Genomic DNA, 17,139 nt, shown 5'->3' with positions numbered 1-17,139 from the left:
CTAATCTTCCCACCTGCACGTACAGGGATTGTCTAGAAGTTAACCCTGGTTTGTTAGTATTATTCTACTTACTTCAAAATATCCATCCTATGCCAGTACTTACTACACTATATCGGGCTTTCGATGTCCCCATTTCTGTATTATTTGTATTTTACATCACAAAATTGTTGGAAATTATTTTTTATTCAGGAGTAACTTTTTTATTGGTATGTAAGCTCCTTGATTAACTGATGTAAAAACAATGACTGTAAAAGTCAATCAGAGGTAAAGGCTGTGGAGAGCTATGTTTGTTCCCCAAACCATTTTACTTGATACAGCATGATTAATATGGGCCAAACGGGAGCATTAGCCCCACCTAAAAATGTCCTGATAACTCATTCTGTTCTCCTGCTACAGATCACATGATCCAATAGTGTTGGTGTTTGAATTTGGGATATTGAATTCTGAAACTTGAAATATCCTGAACAGCACACCTCAGTGCCTGAGCAAGTGGTCAGGGTCATGGAGAGTTCACTTACTTGCACTGCACAGCATGTTTCATGTGGCTATGATGCTTCTTTCAAGCCGGAAGGAGGAAGCATCAGAATCACATGAAGCTCTGTGAAGTACAAGTAAGTGAGCTCCCCATGACCTTTCCACTTGTTCAGGTGCTGAAGTGTAGTGTTCAGGATAACTCAAGTTTCTGAACTCAATATCCTGATTTCAAACAACACTATGATCAAATATGAAATGCCTTTTTTTTTTACTGCAGAAGACAAAAAATATATATATGGGCATTCTGCTCACTAAGCTATCAGATAGGAAGTTAGATCTGTACACATCAATTAGCTTAAAGAGAAACTCGCTTATAGTAGAACATTTTATAGCCTTTTTTCATTTGAATCTATGTGTGGGTCTCTACATGATACCATCTGTTTTCAAGCTGTATGTGAAATAAAGGGAAGGGGCTTCTAATGTGCTTGTTAGAAATGCAAACCAGCCGTATTGGATCTTTATCTGCTTGGCAACATCTCATATTAATCAATATGCTTATGTCCCAGTTATACCGTATTAAGATATTGAAGAAAGATTTCTCTAATTCTTTATATGATACCTAAATAGGTAAAAAGAAGTCCTAATGAAAAAGCTTGCTGCGGCATGGATTGTTGCTTCTAGGACAGCTTGCATGTTGTTGCTAACATGAACATGAAAAAAGAAATCTTCTCTAGCAGACTCGCATGTTCACAGATATCAGCATTTCATATGGCTACAGAGATGGTTAACTGAAATATACAGAGGACGAGATGTGAGGCTCGGATGTGCATGAATATATAAAGGGTTTAACATTTAAATGGAATATAAAACAATGTCCTTTAAGAGAGTGCAGTCACATTGCTTTTTATTTCATTATATATTTTACCACTCAACATAAACAGAGATTAAAATACAAAGACAAAATGAACAAAACACTGCATTGATATACTATATAATATATGATATGAGAATAGGAAATACAATTTTCACACAAGCGCAATAGTAGCAGACTGGTTTTATTGTCATGTACAGATCTCCTGAAGCATTTACTTATATGTGCAATGTTGCAGGTTCTCAAGGTTATAACCTTGATGTAGAGCCAGTTGTTCTTTATAAGGTACTTGGAGAAACCCCCAAGCATTGTATTTTTAAATAGTTTGTTGGCTAGGTAACAACTGCCTTTTTCCTAATGCTTATATCTGACCTCACTGAGGGAAGAAGGTGAGTTTTAGAGGAGAAAAAAAATGGGACTGTCTCTATTGCCAGTGGCGTGCCTCGGGCTTGATGTTCACCTCATTCCATGTTTACCTAGAAAAACAAACAAACAAAAAAATAGTTTATTCTAATCACTATTAGAGCAAGAATTACAGAGAACTAGAGATGGCCCGAACTGTTCACTGGCGAATGGTTCTCGGCGAACTTCCATAGACTTTGACCCTCTACATCACAGTCAGCAACACATTGTAGCCAATCAGGCTACACTCCCTCCTGGAGGCCCTCCCCCCCCCCCTTATAAAAGGCAGGCAGTGTCAGGCATTGGACTCACTCATGTGCCTGCAGTAATTAGAGAAGGGAGAGCTGCTGCAGATTCTCATAGGGAAAGCTTAGTTAGGCTCTTGTAGGCTTGTTAGCTTGCTCTTTGCTGATTCTTATTGCTAAAAAAAAAAGCACCCCTCAACAGCTCTATTGAGAGCTAATGTTGTTCTTGTGATCTATTTTTTTTGTGGCCCACTTGCATTATACACAGCCCTGTCAGTCAGTCGCAGCTGGCCTTTGGCACATTAATTCCTACTGTGCCACTGTCAGGCCAAGCACATTCAGTGACTACCTATGTGTGTGACAGGCAGCTGCACATTTGTAATCCCAATCACTGCACCTGTTCACTGTTCAGTGCACCTACCTACCTATACCTACGTGAGCGCAGGCATTGTTAATACCACCAGTCATTGCACCTGTCATTGCAGTCTGTGTGTGTGTGTGACAGGCAGCTGCACATTTGTAATACCAGTCACTGCAACCTGTTCACTGCACCTGTGTAACCGCACATTGTTGTACCAGCAGTCACTGCATACCTGTGTCACTGCACCTGTGTAACCGTACATTGTATTAGTCAAGTCAGTGCATACCTTTCACTTCATCCCCCCCAATAAGAACAAAACAAAAGGCAGAGCCAGAGGCAGGCCACCTAGCAGGTCTGTTCGAGTTCGTGCTGTCATGATTTCGTGTGGCCCTCGACCAAAGTACAGTGTTCAGAAGAAGGCACGTGCCATCAATCCCCAATATTGTCAGGACGTAGTTGACTATTTAACACTGAACACCTCATCTTTCTCAGCTTCCGCATGAAAGCGTGACATATCTTCCTCCTCCTGCTCTGATTCTGGCACCCCACTTAACACTCAGTCGGCCGCCACCACCAAAGTGCCATCACCCCAGGGCTCAGCTGTGTGGAAATGTTTTGTGTGTCTGCCTCAGATGAGAGCAATGCCATCTGTACTCTCTGCCACCAAAAATTGAGCTGTGGAAAGACCAAGACCCGCGTAGGGACAACTACCTTACAAAGGCACATTATTACAAAGCACAAACTGCAATGGGATGACCACCTGAGGAAAAGCAGCGCACAAAAGCAAAGCCACACACCACAGTGGAAGATACCAGGCCGCAATTTTTTCTCAAAAAGGCGATACCTAAACTGTACCGTGATGTTGAAAGGCATGTGGTGACATCTCTGGCACACAGCGTTGGGTCAAGGGTCCATCTGACCACGGATGCCTCATCTGCAAAGCACGCTCAGGCCTGCTTGAAGACTAAGTCAGTCCCCACACACAGCATCTCTGCCTGCACGCCGTGTGACTGCCTGCCCCAAGACTAAGTCAGTCCCCACACAGCATCTCTGCCTGCAGGCTGCTTGACTGTCTTCTCCACCACCACCAACAGGGTCCACCAGGACTCCAGGTGAATTCCTGAATTTTTAAGGCCGCTGCTAGCAGCGGCCGCTATAATCATTTTTCTGGTGCGTGTACATGCCTGCCTAATTTTTCTGGCTGCACTGCGGCTGCAACTACAAAACAAAAGGCATGTTCAGTACATGTGTCAACTCCCCTTCATGATCGTTACCTTGCCGCGGTGAAGGGGCTTGCGTATCACAATGAAGCAATGACCGCCGGCTATATGAGTGTCTCACACCAAAGATAACAAGGTTGTTGCTTCATTGTGGACAGACTAAATTCAATCAGCTAGACAATCACTGTTGTTCTGTCATTGAGCTACCTCAGCCTGGTGACCATATGGGCTTGAAAACCACTATGGTCTGAACTCTCGCTATGGTGCGCACCAGTCCAGCACGGCCGTTACTGCACAAACAGCTGTTTGCGGTGCATTACACAGTGAGTTTGGTGGGTCAGTGTGAAGCAGTACTCTAATTACACTCCCTGCATATACACATGCAAGATGTTTGAAAGCATTTAGGCCTCCATTTTAGCATGCAATTTGATTTCAGCCCTTAAAATGCTGCTTTGCGTCAAATCCATATTTTTCCCCGGGACTTTTGACGTCTATCCCACTCATCCATGCAAAAACTCAGATGTTAGACCCCTGGAAACATCTTTTCCATCACTTTTCTGGCCAGCATAAGTGTTTCTAGTTTTCAAAGTTTGCCTCCCCATTGAAGTCTATTGCGGTTAGCGAAGGTTTGCGCGAACCAAACTTTTGCGGAAGTTCGCAAACCTAAAATTGGAGGTTCGGGCCATCCCTACAGAGAACCCAGAGAGCACATGGTGACCCAGAACCACTAGGAGAGTATAAGGGGCTAAATGAGACTGGAAAGCCTTCTTACTAAAAAGCGAAGCTGAATATAATTTTGTCTTCTTAAAGAAACAGATATTTTAAATAATTTAGCTTGAAAGGACAAATGTAACATATCGTTTAAAGCTTTCCCATTCCTATCCTAGCACCTCGTTCCACTGTCAGGCCCCCTGTGCCAGCGTCCAACTTTAACCTCCCTGGCGGTGCATTTCTGTCTGGAATTATGAGTCAAAAGCGGTAAATTTTTTAAAGACTTTTAGGCCTCCAATTCTTAAGTCATAACTCACCAAAATATGTCAGAATAAAAGCCTGGTAGACATTCTGCATATAAATAAAAGACTAGAACACAAATTTGTTGAATTAAATACATTAATGAATAAACTTAAAAAATTGTGAAACTGTACAAATAAGGCAGGCAGAGAGTACTCAAAATCCAGGCAGAGGCAGGTGCAGGCGGCAGGCAAAAAGTAGTCAAAATCCAGGCAGAGGTCGGTGCAGGCGGCAGGCTGAGAGTAGTCAAAATCCAGGCAGATGTCGGTGCAGGCGGCAGGCTGAGAGTAGTCAAAATCCAGGCAGACATTGGTGCAGGCAGTAGGCTGAGAGTAGTACAAATCACAGGGGAGAGATTAAATTATAATTTGTGATTAGAGACAAATGAGGATTAGACAGGCTAAACTCTGCGTACCTCCGCTCGGCTGTCCGGATTTGCCGGATGAAGGATGAAGGTAAAGGGGATCCCGGTGGCCGGGGGGGGGGGGGGGGGGAGCCTGAGTCCCGCTGAGTCACTGACAAGTGCAGTTCATGCGCGGAACCCATGAAAACAAAAGCGTGTGGCAGTTTGGACTCGGGCTTACCGCTCTGAGCTCCAATATCTCAGCCCGAGCTCAGCTCGGGATTACCGTCAGGTTAATTAGTGTTGAAGAGGCCTTTGGGTCTCCTCGGAAGCCCACAGAAGTACTCAAGTCTCCAAGTATGTCTGTATGGATCTTTAATGCTATGACAGTGATATTTCAGGAATTCAGGTCAAGATTTCTAGCACTCATGACAGAGCACTAGGCAAAAAAAAAATGTTGTAGTGCATTTTGTATCATTTGCAAAAGTAATGGATAGTGACCCTGTGTGATCTGTATTATATTTAAAGGGAACCTGAGGTGGGGATTCGAACTTAAAAAAACAATGCTACCTGACCTGGGGTCCGGGCCGATCAGGTAGCTGCAATCTCTGCTGCTCTGTACCCCTTCTGTGGCCAGAAATACAATAGTTTTGGTTTCATGATACCTGGGTTCACAATACTGGAAGAGCTGCTTTGTGTGTCTCAGGGGGAGCCGCCATGGAGAGGCAGAGTTGCCCAATGGCAGCTGGGGAAGTCCACCAGTGGGTGTTTAGCAGGGATTAACTCTCCTCCGTTCCCCTCAAGATTGGCGACAAGCTGCGTGCCTCCAATTTTGAGGGGTGATAGCGTGGCGGTGTCGGGGGGGGGGGGGGTTGATGGGCAGAGAGCGGTTTGGAGGACACAGTAGCATGTCGTGCAGCAGGGAACATGCCTCTGTGTCCCATCTGCCTCTCTGTACCACCATCTTTGGTACACTTTAAATAATGGAAAAGTAGTTCACAGTGTACTGTGGAATGCATGCAATGCTGGAAATACAGAGGCACATGCTTAAACAGGAACTCCAGTGAAAATAATGTAATAAAAACAGTGCATGTATAAATGATTTAGTCAGTGTTTGCCCATTGTAAAATCTTTTAAATCCCTGATTTACATTCTGACATTTATCACATGGTATCATTTTTACTGTTGGCGGGTGATGTAGCTGCTGCATGCTTTTTTGGCAGTTGGAAACAGCTGTAAACAGCTATTTCCCACAATGCAGCAAGGTTCTCAGACAGGAAACTGCCAAGAGTACGTACTCAGAATTTCTTTGTGGGAGTGGTTTCACCACAATATCAGTCATACAGTGCCCCCTGATGGTCTGTTTGTGAAAAGGAATAGATTTTTCATGTAAAAGGGGGTATCAGCCACTGATTGGGATAAAGTTCAATTCTTGGTCGGAGTTTCTCTTTAAAGGAGAATTCTGCGAAGTGTCTTCGAACTAGGAATTAAACAGAAATTTCATATGCCATTTATATAGTTAATCAATTAAAATGATCAAACTTGCAGTGACCCCCCCAAGCAATGGCAGAAATAAGAAACCCTGTGAAACAACTAAAAACATAAATAAATATGAAAGGTAACATCACTTTGTTTTGCCTTTTTCTGTTGTCCTTTTAAGCTTTCTTTACAAAGGTGAATTTACTTTTCTTTCTTTTTTCTAAACACAGACATATTTTTTGCAATCCCTATCTGATTTTTTATAAACACTATATGCTTAACTTCTGATGTGCGGATGCTCTATTCTTCTTTTCTTTATTGTAGCATCAGAAATTTTGCATTTACTCCTCTGAGGATTATCTTTCTGTACTATGTGAAGTACAAAAAAATGAAAGTGTTAAGCATATGTGTGAATGCAGTTCACAGCAACCTGTATTTTTTCTATATCATCTCACCACAGCTAGACATCAAAGCAGTATTGGGAAGAGAAGAAAGCAGAACATTATTTATCCAAACGCATTTATTTGAAGACAAAACCACACAGAGAATATTTGCAGATGCATTAGAAGAATCTCACCTGGTGAACATTCAACGTGTGAGTTTAGAAAGGCCCCCCTAGCTCAGAAAAAATATTATATATATATGTGTATATATATATATATATATATATATATATATATATATATATATATATATATATATATATATATACGAAGATGCTTATATTCTTTTTGCGTTCATTTTCACAAAAAATATGTTAAATTCGATTCTTGAGTGAAAATATTTGCAAAAAAAAGGTTTTAATATTTGTAAAGTTTTTATCAAATTTTCACAGGAAAATACTGTTTTTTTTGCATTTTCGTGACAAAATAATTCTGTAAAAAATATAAATTTTTGCGTTTTCACAGAAAATTAAAGAAATTTTTCATGAAAATTTCTCTAATGAATGAAGAATTTATCAGTAGTTAAAACAATTAACTACTTCCCTAATTAAATTCCGCATTTAAGCTATGCAATATTTACACCAGGAGATCAAAAGAGTCCAGAAACACCCATGCAAATCTCCAACACTTTTAATGCACCCTCTTATGTTAAAACGGCATGTTGCAAAAAACAGTGGATAAATATATACAGGTCCTTCTCAAAAAATTTGCATATTGTTATAAAGTTCATTATTTTCTGTAATGTACTGATAAACAATAGACTTTCATATATTTTAGATTCATTACACACAACTGAAGTAGTTCAAGCCTTTTATTGTTTTAATATTGATGATTTTGGCATACAGCTCATGAAAACCCAAAATTCCTATCTCAAAAAATTAGCATATCATGAAAAGGAGCTATTAACCTAATCATCTGAATCAACTAATTAACTCTAAACACCTGCAAAAGATTCCTGAGGCTTTTAAAAACTCCCAGCCTGGTTCATTACTCAAAACCGCAATCATGGGTAAGACTGCTGACCTGACTGCTGTCCAGAAGGCCATCATTGACACCCTCAAGCTAGAGGGTAAGACACAGAAAGACATTTCTGAACAAATAGGCTGCTCCCAGAGTGCTGTATCAAGGCACCTCAGTAAGAAGTTTGTGGGAAGGAAAAAGTGTGGCAGAAAACGCTGCACAACGAGAAGAGGTAACCGGACCCTGAGAAGATTGTGGAGAAGGACCTATTCCAGACCTTGGGGGACCTGCGGAAGCAGTGGACTGAGTCTGGAGTAGAAACATCCAGACCCACCGTGTACAGGCGTGTGCTGGAAATGGGCTACAGGTGCCGCATTCCCCAGGTCAAGCCACTTTTGAACCAGAAACAGCGGCAGAAGCGCCTGACCTGGGCTACAGAGAAGCAGCACTGGACTGTTGCTCAGTGGTCCAAAGTACTTTTTTGGATGAAAGCAACTTTTGCCTGTTATTTGGAAATCAAGGTGCCAGAGTCTGGAGGAAGATTGAGGAGAGGGAAATGCCAAAATGCATGAAGTCCAGTGTCAAGTACCCACAGTCAGTGATGGTCTGGGGTGCCATGTCAGCTGCTGGTGTTGGTCCACTGTGTTTTATCAAGGGCAGGGTCAATGCAGCTAGCTATCAGGAGATATTGGAGCACTTCATGCTTCCATCTGCTAAAAAGCTTTATGGAGATGAAGATTTCATTTTTCAGCACGACCTGGCACCTGCTCACAGTGCCAAAACCAATGGTAAATGGTTTACTGACCATGGTATTACTGTGCTCAATTGGCCTGCCAACTCTCCTGACCTGAACCCCATAGAGAATCTGTGGGATATTGTGAAGAGAAAGTTGAGAGACGCAAGACCCAACACTCTGGATGAGCTTAAGGCCGCTATCAAAGCATCCTGGGCCTCCATAACACCTGAGCAGTGCCAGAGGCTGATTGCCTCCATGCCACGCCACATTGAAGCAGTCATTTCTGCAAAAGGATTCCCGAACAAAGTATTGAGTGCATAACTGAACATAATTATTTGAAGGTTGACTTTTTTTGTTTTAAAAACACTTTTCTTTTATTGGTCGGATGAAATATGCTAATTTTTTGAGATAGGAATTTGGGGTATTCATGGGCTGTATGCCAAAATTATCAATATTAAAACAATAAAAGGCTTGAACTACTTCAGTTGTGTGTAATGAATCTAAAATATATGAAAGTCTAATGTTTATCAGTACATTACAGAAAATAATGAACTTTATCACAATATGCTAATTTTTTGAGAAGGACCTGTACTTATCAGGCTTAAAGGGAATCTGAAGCGAGTAAAATTATTCAAAATAAACACATGACGTAGCTGCAAATGACATTGTCCGTCCTCCATTTTAAAAATGGCCATTACCCCTAACAGCTTCCTGGTCAGCACACTGTTAAACTGTAATATCGCCCACTTGAGCCATAGGGAAACATGGACATTACCTTTCACATTCAGTTGTAACTGACAGCTGCTGATATATAACTGACAGCAACTGGTGTATTTCAGTTCTGACAAAATATTGTGAGAACTGGAAGGGATCACTGTAATAAGAAAATTGTGAGCCTCTGAGAGGAACTGATGGTGAGGTTAGTATCTAATATTCATTTGCAGCTACGTCATGTGTTTATTTTAAATAATTTTCCTCGCTTCAGGTTCCTTTGCAGATTACAGCAAGAGATATGGAGGAGGTCGACGATTGTTTTGTTCGTAGGGTTTTCTCTAGACCGCATGTCCCCCAATGCTCACCTGCATCCTTATATACCCAGGTGGAACCTGTCCCTATGTAGCTCCACCCCTTCAACACCAAATGAGGTGAACCAGTACAACACAGTTCTACCTATATTCAAAAACACACAACATACCTGATATCTGGCACTGTTCACCCCATATGGGAACGAGGGACTAACCAGGCAAAAATAGCACTTGGGGCGGTTCAAACAGAACTGTAGACCACCTCTGTATATGGAACACACGCCACACAATACACTGCCATGTTCCAACTACGGTGCCTGTCTCTGCTGCATTATCCAATTGCAGCTCAGGGAAAGTCCTGCGTCACTCTGCAAATGCGGATCCAATCACATGACAACTTCCGAATGTGGAACATGTATTTTCTTACACATGTTCACTGTGAACACGTATTTTTTATGCACGGATACTATGGAGTCTATGCGTACACTGCAACGCGACTTTAGCCCAGTACAGGATACGCTGTGCCATTTAATGATTAAGCAGGAGAAACCACCCAGGTTACAGAGGCAGATGGCTTACAACTTAAGAAAAAAAGCATACATAACAAATAATTAAATGAATGATCATAAGGAAGCAGCTTATATCAAACAGTAAAAAGTTATTGTTACATTCATATACCGTATATACTCGCATATAAGCTGACCCGTGTATAAGCCGAGTTACCCACCATTCACCAAGAAACCAGGAAAACTGATTGACTCGCGTATAAGCCCTCTCCTCAGTATAGCCCCCTCCCCATAGCCAAATGTGCCCCAAGGATGATACAGTTGTGTCTCAAGACTCTACCAGATGACATCATAGATATGAGACACAGCGATTGCCACACAGAAAGAATCCCCAACCGTTGCACTGCTGACATGTTTCTTGCACCCTCCACTCCACAAGCCAGGGGACACAGGTAGTCTTGATCAGTGCACTCTGCACATCATGTTGCAGAGGATGGTGGCCACAGACACAGCTGAGAGCCAGTTGGCAAGAGCAGGGTTACTAGTGCAGGACCCTTATGCTCCTCCGCCAGTAACAAAACCTGCTCCGTCATCCGTTCTGCTCCACTGACTCGCATATAAGCCAAGGGGGTAACTTTTCAGCAAATTTGTTGTGCTTGAAAAAATTGGCTTATATGCTAGCATATACAGTATTCAACATCTATAGACAAACAATTATTTGGGATCTCATTACGGCCCATAAGGAGTTGAGCAGTTATGCAATATTTACCCACAATTCTTTATAAAACTGTTTAAGCTCGGTCAGATTGGTTTACAAAGCTTTTTCACCTGTTTTCACCTTATCTATGTTATATTTTTAAGCTCTCAAAGAGCAAAGCAAATAATATAATTAAGGTATGAAAAGTAATAATGAAATGAAGTTAATCAGGAACAATTTACTTTGAGTGATTATCTTGCTTGTAAATGTGCTGAAAGGTTATTTTTAGTAATTAGGAGAAATATAAGTCATTTATGAGAAGTTTTATCAAAATTACTCCATTGTATGGTCAATTTTGCTGTGTGTTTTGGGCTGTTGTCAGGTTGGAATGTGCTGACTCTTTCTGATGTTTTTTAATATTTTATTGAATGGCGCACTGGTAATCACTTGCAGTGATTTTGTGTCTGCAAAACCCTCCAAGTGAGACAGTGAAGATATATATTAGAAATACAGAAGGCAAGTTTAATTTGTAACGCAACACAAAATTAAACAGGTGAGTGGTTTATGACACAGTCGAAGAAATTAAGCTTATTATTATGAAAGGATGGGCAGTGGCACTGCACACAGTATAACAATAGTTTTTGTTGACTTGGACAATATGAATGACAGTGCTGTGAGTCAGGTCAGGTACAGTAAAGTCAGGTCAGTTACAGTAAAGTTAGGTCAGTTACAGTAAAAGTACAACAATTAATGTTCCTAGACACCCAAGGTTCTACACAAACAATCCTAAACAGGTGTAGCAATAGCCACACAATACAGCTAAGCTAAGCTATATGTCCCTCCAGTACAATATATATTACTGTCCTTCTATGGCCTCTATTCATAAAGAATTCCCGCATGCAGTAATGCTCAAAACAGCTGACTTTACCGACCATTTAGCAAAGTGTCAATTCATAAAAGCTGTTTCCGCATGAAAAGCTAAGCTACAATTCCTGAGCAGTGCAGGAAATGACCGCCTCATGCGGTGATTATCTCAACACGTCACTACATGTCAATTCATAAAGATTAGAGCAAGCGGAACTAGGATGAAGAATACTGGCTGTTTATAAAAGGAGGTAAGCCAGCGGATAACAGCCAAGTTAATGGAGACAGACCTCCCAGGCACCAGCAGAGAGGAGGGAACAAAAAAGGCTTTCCAGGCTGTGTGTTTTAACCTCTTGGGTACCTGTTTTCAGATAAATTTCACATCAGAAAGCCTGCATGTGTAACATTTCTTGAAGTTCTTCTAAGCTGTGGTAATTAAATAGATTGTTTAGAAAGACTGATAGACAGATTCAGAGAAGATTCAGGGCAAGGAGAGGCAGTTTTTTAAAAAAAAAAAAAATGCACATCTAAAGGGAAGTTGGGGATGCCTCATTTATTGTAACTCTGTCTCTGCACAGAGAAATTCAACTCAGGCAGCACCGCTAGTTTAGGTCAGGAATTCCTCGACCTTTTATCGCAAGTGTAAACATTTTTATGAATTAGCACACAAAAGTCTAAAATACTGATGCAGTATTTTTCCTCCAAGATTATTTTTACCGCAAAAATTTTATGAATAGAGCCCTATGGCCCATATGCAATTCACTTTTTCACCTGAGTTTTCTCCTAGGTGATATTTTTAAAATTGTCGATAAAATCCATTTTAAATCACCAGAAAGCAAGAAAATACTCAAAATAATTTTGCTAGTACTTTTTTATTTATGTTTTGGTACTTTTTTAGTTGAAAGGTGCTGGAAAGTTATTTTAAATAGAACATGAAAAATTATCTCTAAGGTCAAAACTCAGGTGAAAAAGTGAATTGCATATGGGCCCATGTGTCTCTCTAGAAAAAAAGTTTCCCTTCTTAAAACAGAAGGTATTTGGGATAACTCAGGTTAGAGTGAGAATTTAATGTCTTCCGCAATGCATCACTGTTGAATATGCAAATCATCCTTTGTTGTCCCTGTAAGCTAACCACACCTCCAGAACCGCTGGAATGCAATGATGTGTCAGCTTGTTAATTGTACAGAGCCAGAATAATCCAACATGCATACAGACTGTTTTGGATTGGTTGATCCTCATTAGTGCATTGCATGGATTAATGTGGCTCTATGGAGTAAGACTTGAAACACACGGAATTGCTGACACATCGTTGCATTCCAGAGGTGTGGTTAGCTTACAGGAACAGTAAAGGATGACTTAAATATTCAGCAGTGATGCATCGTGGGAGACATTAAATGCTAACTCTAACATGAATTATCATAAATACCTTATGTTTTGAGAAGGCAAACTTTTGTTTTGACTAACATTTTAGTAAGAGGGCTTTTTGGTCCTTTGTAACCCCTTACACATTCCTAGGAGTTATAGTTCACAGTGAGCTTGCTGGGTAGTCTGTAATTCTGTCTCTCTAGCTAGTTCCTAGCACAGCAGAAGTTAAACACTGTTCCCTCTCTTTGCATTTATAAATGCCTGTGGTAGGATCAGTGCTCATTGGCTTCTGGGGCTCATTGTGCATGCTGGAATGAAATTATTTACCAAGCAGATGGCTATTCCGTGATTTTCCACTAAGTGTTACCCGCCCCCTGGCCTGTGCATATAATGGTTTGGCGATAAAGCAGCCACATGGTGAGTTTTATGGCTGATCTGCTTAAAATGTTCAGTTCATTGCAAGATCGAACTTGAAATTCTAGCTTGCTCATCCTTAGTAATTAGGTCCTTTTATTGCTTGACCTCCCAGTAGTGAATGTGTTGTGATTCCCCATAGCGCTGCAGAGACTAAGCATGACCACATGCAGGGATTGAGGCACGTCACAGAAACCCTTTCTATCGTCCCTGTTCAGGGACCCTTTGGGACAAAAGCCATTGTACTTGGTTACACAAATGGTGAGAAACAATCACTAAAGCCACATTAATGCAGAATATATATATATATATATATATATATATATATATATATATATATATATATATATATATATATATATATATATATATATATATATATATATATACATACATACATATATATATATATATATATATATATATATATATATATATATATACTGTATATATACACACACCATATATATGTTTATTTTTACTAACTGAATTGAACTGCATATGGTCATTTTTGACTTTTAATAGTCACTTTTTACTTTTAACCACTTCACCACTGAGGGGTTTTACCCCTTGAACACCAGAGCAATTTTCACCTTTCAGCGCTCCTTCCATTAATTCGTCTATAACTTTATTATTACTTATCCCAATGAAATGAACTATATCTTGTTTTTTTCGCCACCAATTAGGCTTTCTTTAGGTGGGACATTATGCCAAGAATTATTTTATTCTAAATGTGTTTTAATGGGAAAATAGGAAAAAATGTGGGAAAAAATTATTACTTTTCAGTTTTCGGCCATTATAGTTTTTAAATAAAGCATGCTACTGTAATTAAAACCCATGAAATGTATTTAACCATTTGTCCCGGTTATAAAACCATTTAAATTATGTCCCTATCACAATGTTTGGCGACAATATTTTATTTGGAAATAAAGGTGCATTTTTTTCAGTTTTGCATCCATCCCTAATTACAAGCCCGCAGTTTATAAAGTAACAGTGTTATACCCTCTTGACATAAATATTTAAAAAGTTCAGTCCCTAAGGTAACTATTTATGTTTTTTTTTTATTGTATTTTTTTTTTAATTACAAAAAAAAAATAAAAAATTGGGGAGTGTGGGAGGTAATGAGTTAATTTATTGTGTAAATGTAATGTTTGTTTATGTAAAATGCTTTTAGGGTGTAGTATACTATTTGGCCACAAGATGGCCACAGTGTGTTTGTTTACATGCGACCTGTAAGCGTCCTTCCGGACGCTTACAGGAAGCAGTAGGAGGCTGGGAGAATCACTATGATCGCGCTGTTTCTAATAGAAGCAGCGGGATCATTGCGGGGGCTTAGATCAACGAACGGGAATGGATTTTCCCGTTCATTGATCTCCGTGCGAGCAGGCGGCGGCGTGCACGAGCGGCGGGTGCGCGTGCACGAGCGGCGGGAGCGCGGACAGCGGCGGTAGCGCGAAAGGTACGGATTTCTCCGTCCCTGGTTTTTTAGGGGGGAAAAAAGGGACGGAGAAATTCGTACCGCGGGGGTTTAAGTGGTTAAATCATAGAGTCATCTCATTTTGTGCTGATAATGTTATGCATGGAAGCAGTTTTATTACTGAACCCTGGTAATAAATATGATTGCATGTTAATGTTGCTTTTGTTGACTTTGATAATGAATATGAACTTGACATACAGAATATCAAGCAGTGTGTATGACCTTCATCATAAAACAAGACATTCTGGCCTAGTTGCTTCAAGCTTATCTATTCTCATATCATTTATGGGAATTGAGCAGTGTTGTTTTCCATGTGACTAAAATCCAATGGCCTATTGTGATGCATCTGCTCCTCCTGCCTGACCTTGATTTCTGCATATGTATCCTCTAATTAATGCATTTATTAGTTTGCTTCTAAACGCTACAATACACTGTTTGATGTTCAGGGCCGGATTTGTACTTTTTGGTGCCCAAGGGCGATTATCACCAACTGTAACCCACTCCCCCCCCCCCCCGGGCATACAAATACCTTTTTCCAAAAACATACATTTTAGCTATGTACAGGATCGTCTAAATAAATTAGCATATTGTGATAAAGTTCATTATTTTCTGTAATATACTGATAAACATTAGACTTTCATATATTTTAGATTCAAATACACACAACTGAAGTAGTTCAAGCCTTTTATTGTTTTAATATTGATGATTTTGGCATACAGCTCATGAAAACCCAACTTTCCTATCTCAAAAAATTTGCATATTTCATCCGACCAATAAAAGAAAAGTGTTTTCTGCTGAAAAGCTTTATGGAGATGAAGATTTCATTTTCAGCACGACCTGGCACCTGCTCACAGTGCCAAAACCGCTGGTAAATGGTTTACTGACCATGGTATTACTGTGCTCAATTGGCCTGCCAACTCTCCTGACCTGAATCCCATAGAGAATCTGTGGGATATTGTGAAGAGAAAGTTGAGAGACGCAAGACCCAACACTCTGGATGAGCTTAAGGCCACTACCGAAGCATCCTGGGCCGCCATAACACCTGAGCAGTGCCACAGGCTGATTGCCTCCATGCCACGCCGCATTGAAGCAGTCATTTCTGCAAAAGGATTCCCGACCAAGTATTGAGTGCATAACTCAACATAATTATTTGAACTTGACTTTTTTTTATTTTAAAAACACTTTTCTTTTATTGATCGGATGAAATATGCTAATTTTTTGAGATAGGAAATGTGGGTTTTCATGAGCTGTATGCCAAAATTATCAATATTATAACAATAAAAGGCTTGAGCTACTTCAGTTGTGTGTATTTGAATCTAAAATATATGAAAGTCTAATGTTTATCAGTACATTACAGAAAATAATGAACTTTATCACAATATGCTAATTTTTTGAGAAGATCCTGTATACTACGGCACACAAACGTCCACGCATAAAGTGCTGTAGAAAAAGTAAGAAGTTCAAGCACCATCCAGCCAATCCACAAAACTTAACTACAACATTACATGAGCAGCAGCCAGTATCACTCACATAATGTACAGGGGATCCCAGCCAGACACAGAACGGATTGTCACCAAAGCTATTTTGTACCACATGGACTCTTGCTCACATGCAATTCAGCAACTACACTACACTTGAGCAAACATCTGCTAGATGCAACATGCAGGCCCAGAATTTACATCACAGGAGCCTATAGGCACAGATGTCCTGGCACCCTAGACTTGGCCCTTCATGAACCTAGAAACCCCTGCCAAACCACACAGCAAGTGTGTTGGCTGTCTCAGCTGTCACTTCTCCCTACTTCCCTTGTCTGTCATAGGTAGCTACAGGTATCCCTTAGCATTAGGTAGCCAGAGGTACCCTCAATATTAAGTAGCTAGTGGTGCACCCCCCCCCCCCCCACTGAAGGGAGGTCTCATCAGTGGAATGCTGAGAGCAGGGTGAGTAACCTCTCATTTACACTCTCATCAGGACTCTGCATAGGGAAGGAGGAGGGAGGCTCTCAGAGAGGGAAGTGAGCCGCCTTTTCATCATCAGGCGCCTGTAGGCATGTGCCTACAGTGCCTTATGGTAAATCAGGCCCTGGCTGTTGTGTGGATGCTTTCTGTGCCTGGGATCCCCTGTACACTATGAGTGATACTGTTTAGATAGATAGATAGATAGATAGATAGATAGATAGATAGATAGATAGATAGATAGATAGATAGATAGATAGATAGATAGATAGTGTTTCTTGCCCCACAGGC

The 17,139-nt window shown here is 40.5% G+C and overlaps 1 protein-coding gene across 3 annotated transcripts in view; it reads left to right on the top strand.

The window, feature by feature from the left end:
- Positions 1-17,139, top strand: part of CDH18 (cadherin 18) — an 809,510-nt gene that overhangs the window by 745,924 nt on the left and 46,447 nt on the right. Inside the window, exon 2 of one of the 3 annotated variants that reach the window (XM_068236728.1) lies at positions 6,867-7,001. The exons of the other annotated variants lie outside the window; for them this stretch is intronic. Coding sequence (XP_068092829.1) covers positions 6,867-7,001 — 135 coding nt within the window. The remainder of the gene's footprint in view (positions 1-6,866; positions 7,002-17,139) is intronic. 3 annotated transcript variants of the gene reach the window in all.

The sequence above is a fragment of the Hyperolius riggenbachi genome, chromosome 5 (assembly GCF_040937935.1).
Source record: "Hyperolius riggenbachi isolate aHypRig1 chromosome 5, aHypRig1.pri, whole genome shotgun sequence".
Lineage (NCBI taxonomy): Eukaryota > Metazoa > Chordata > Amphibia > Anura > Hyperoliidae > Hyperolius > Hyperolius riggenbachi.
The sequence above is the reverse complement of the archived record's forward strand: the minus strand, read 5'-3'. Positions and strand labels throughout refer to the sequence as shown.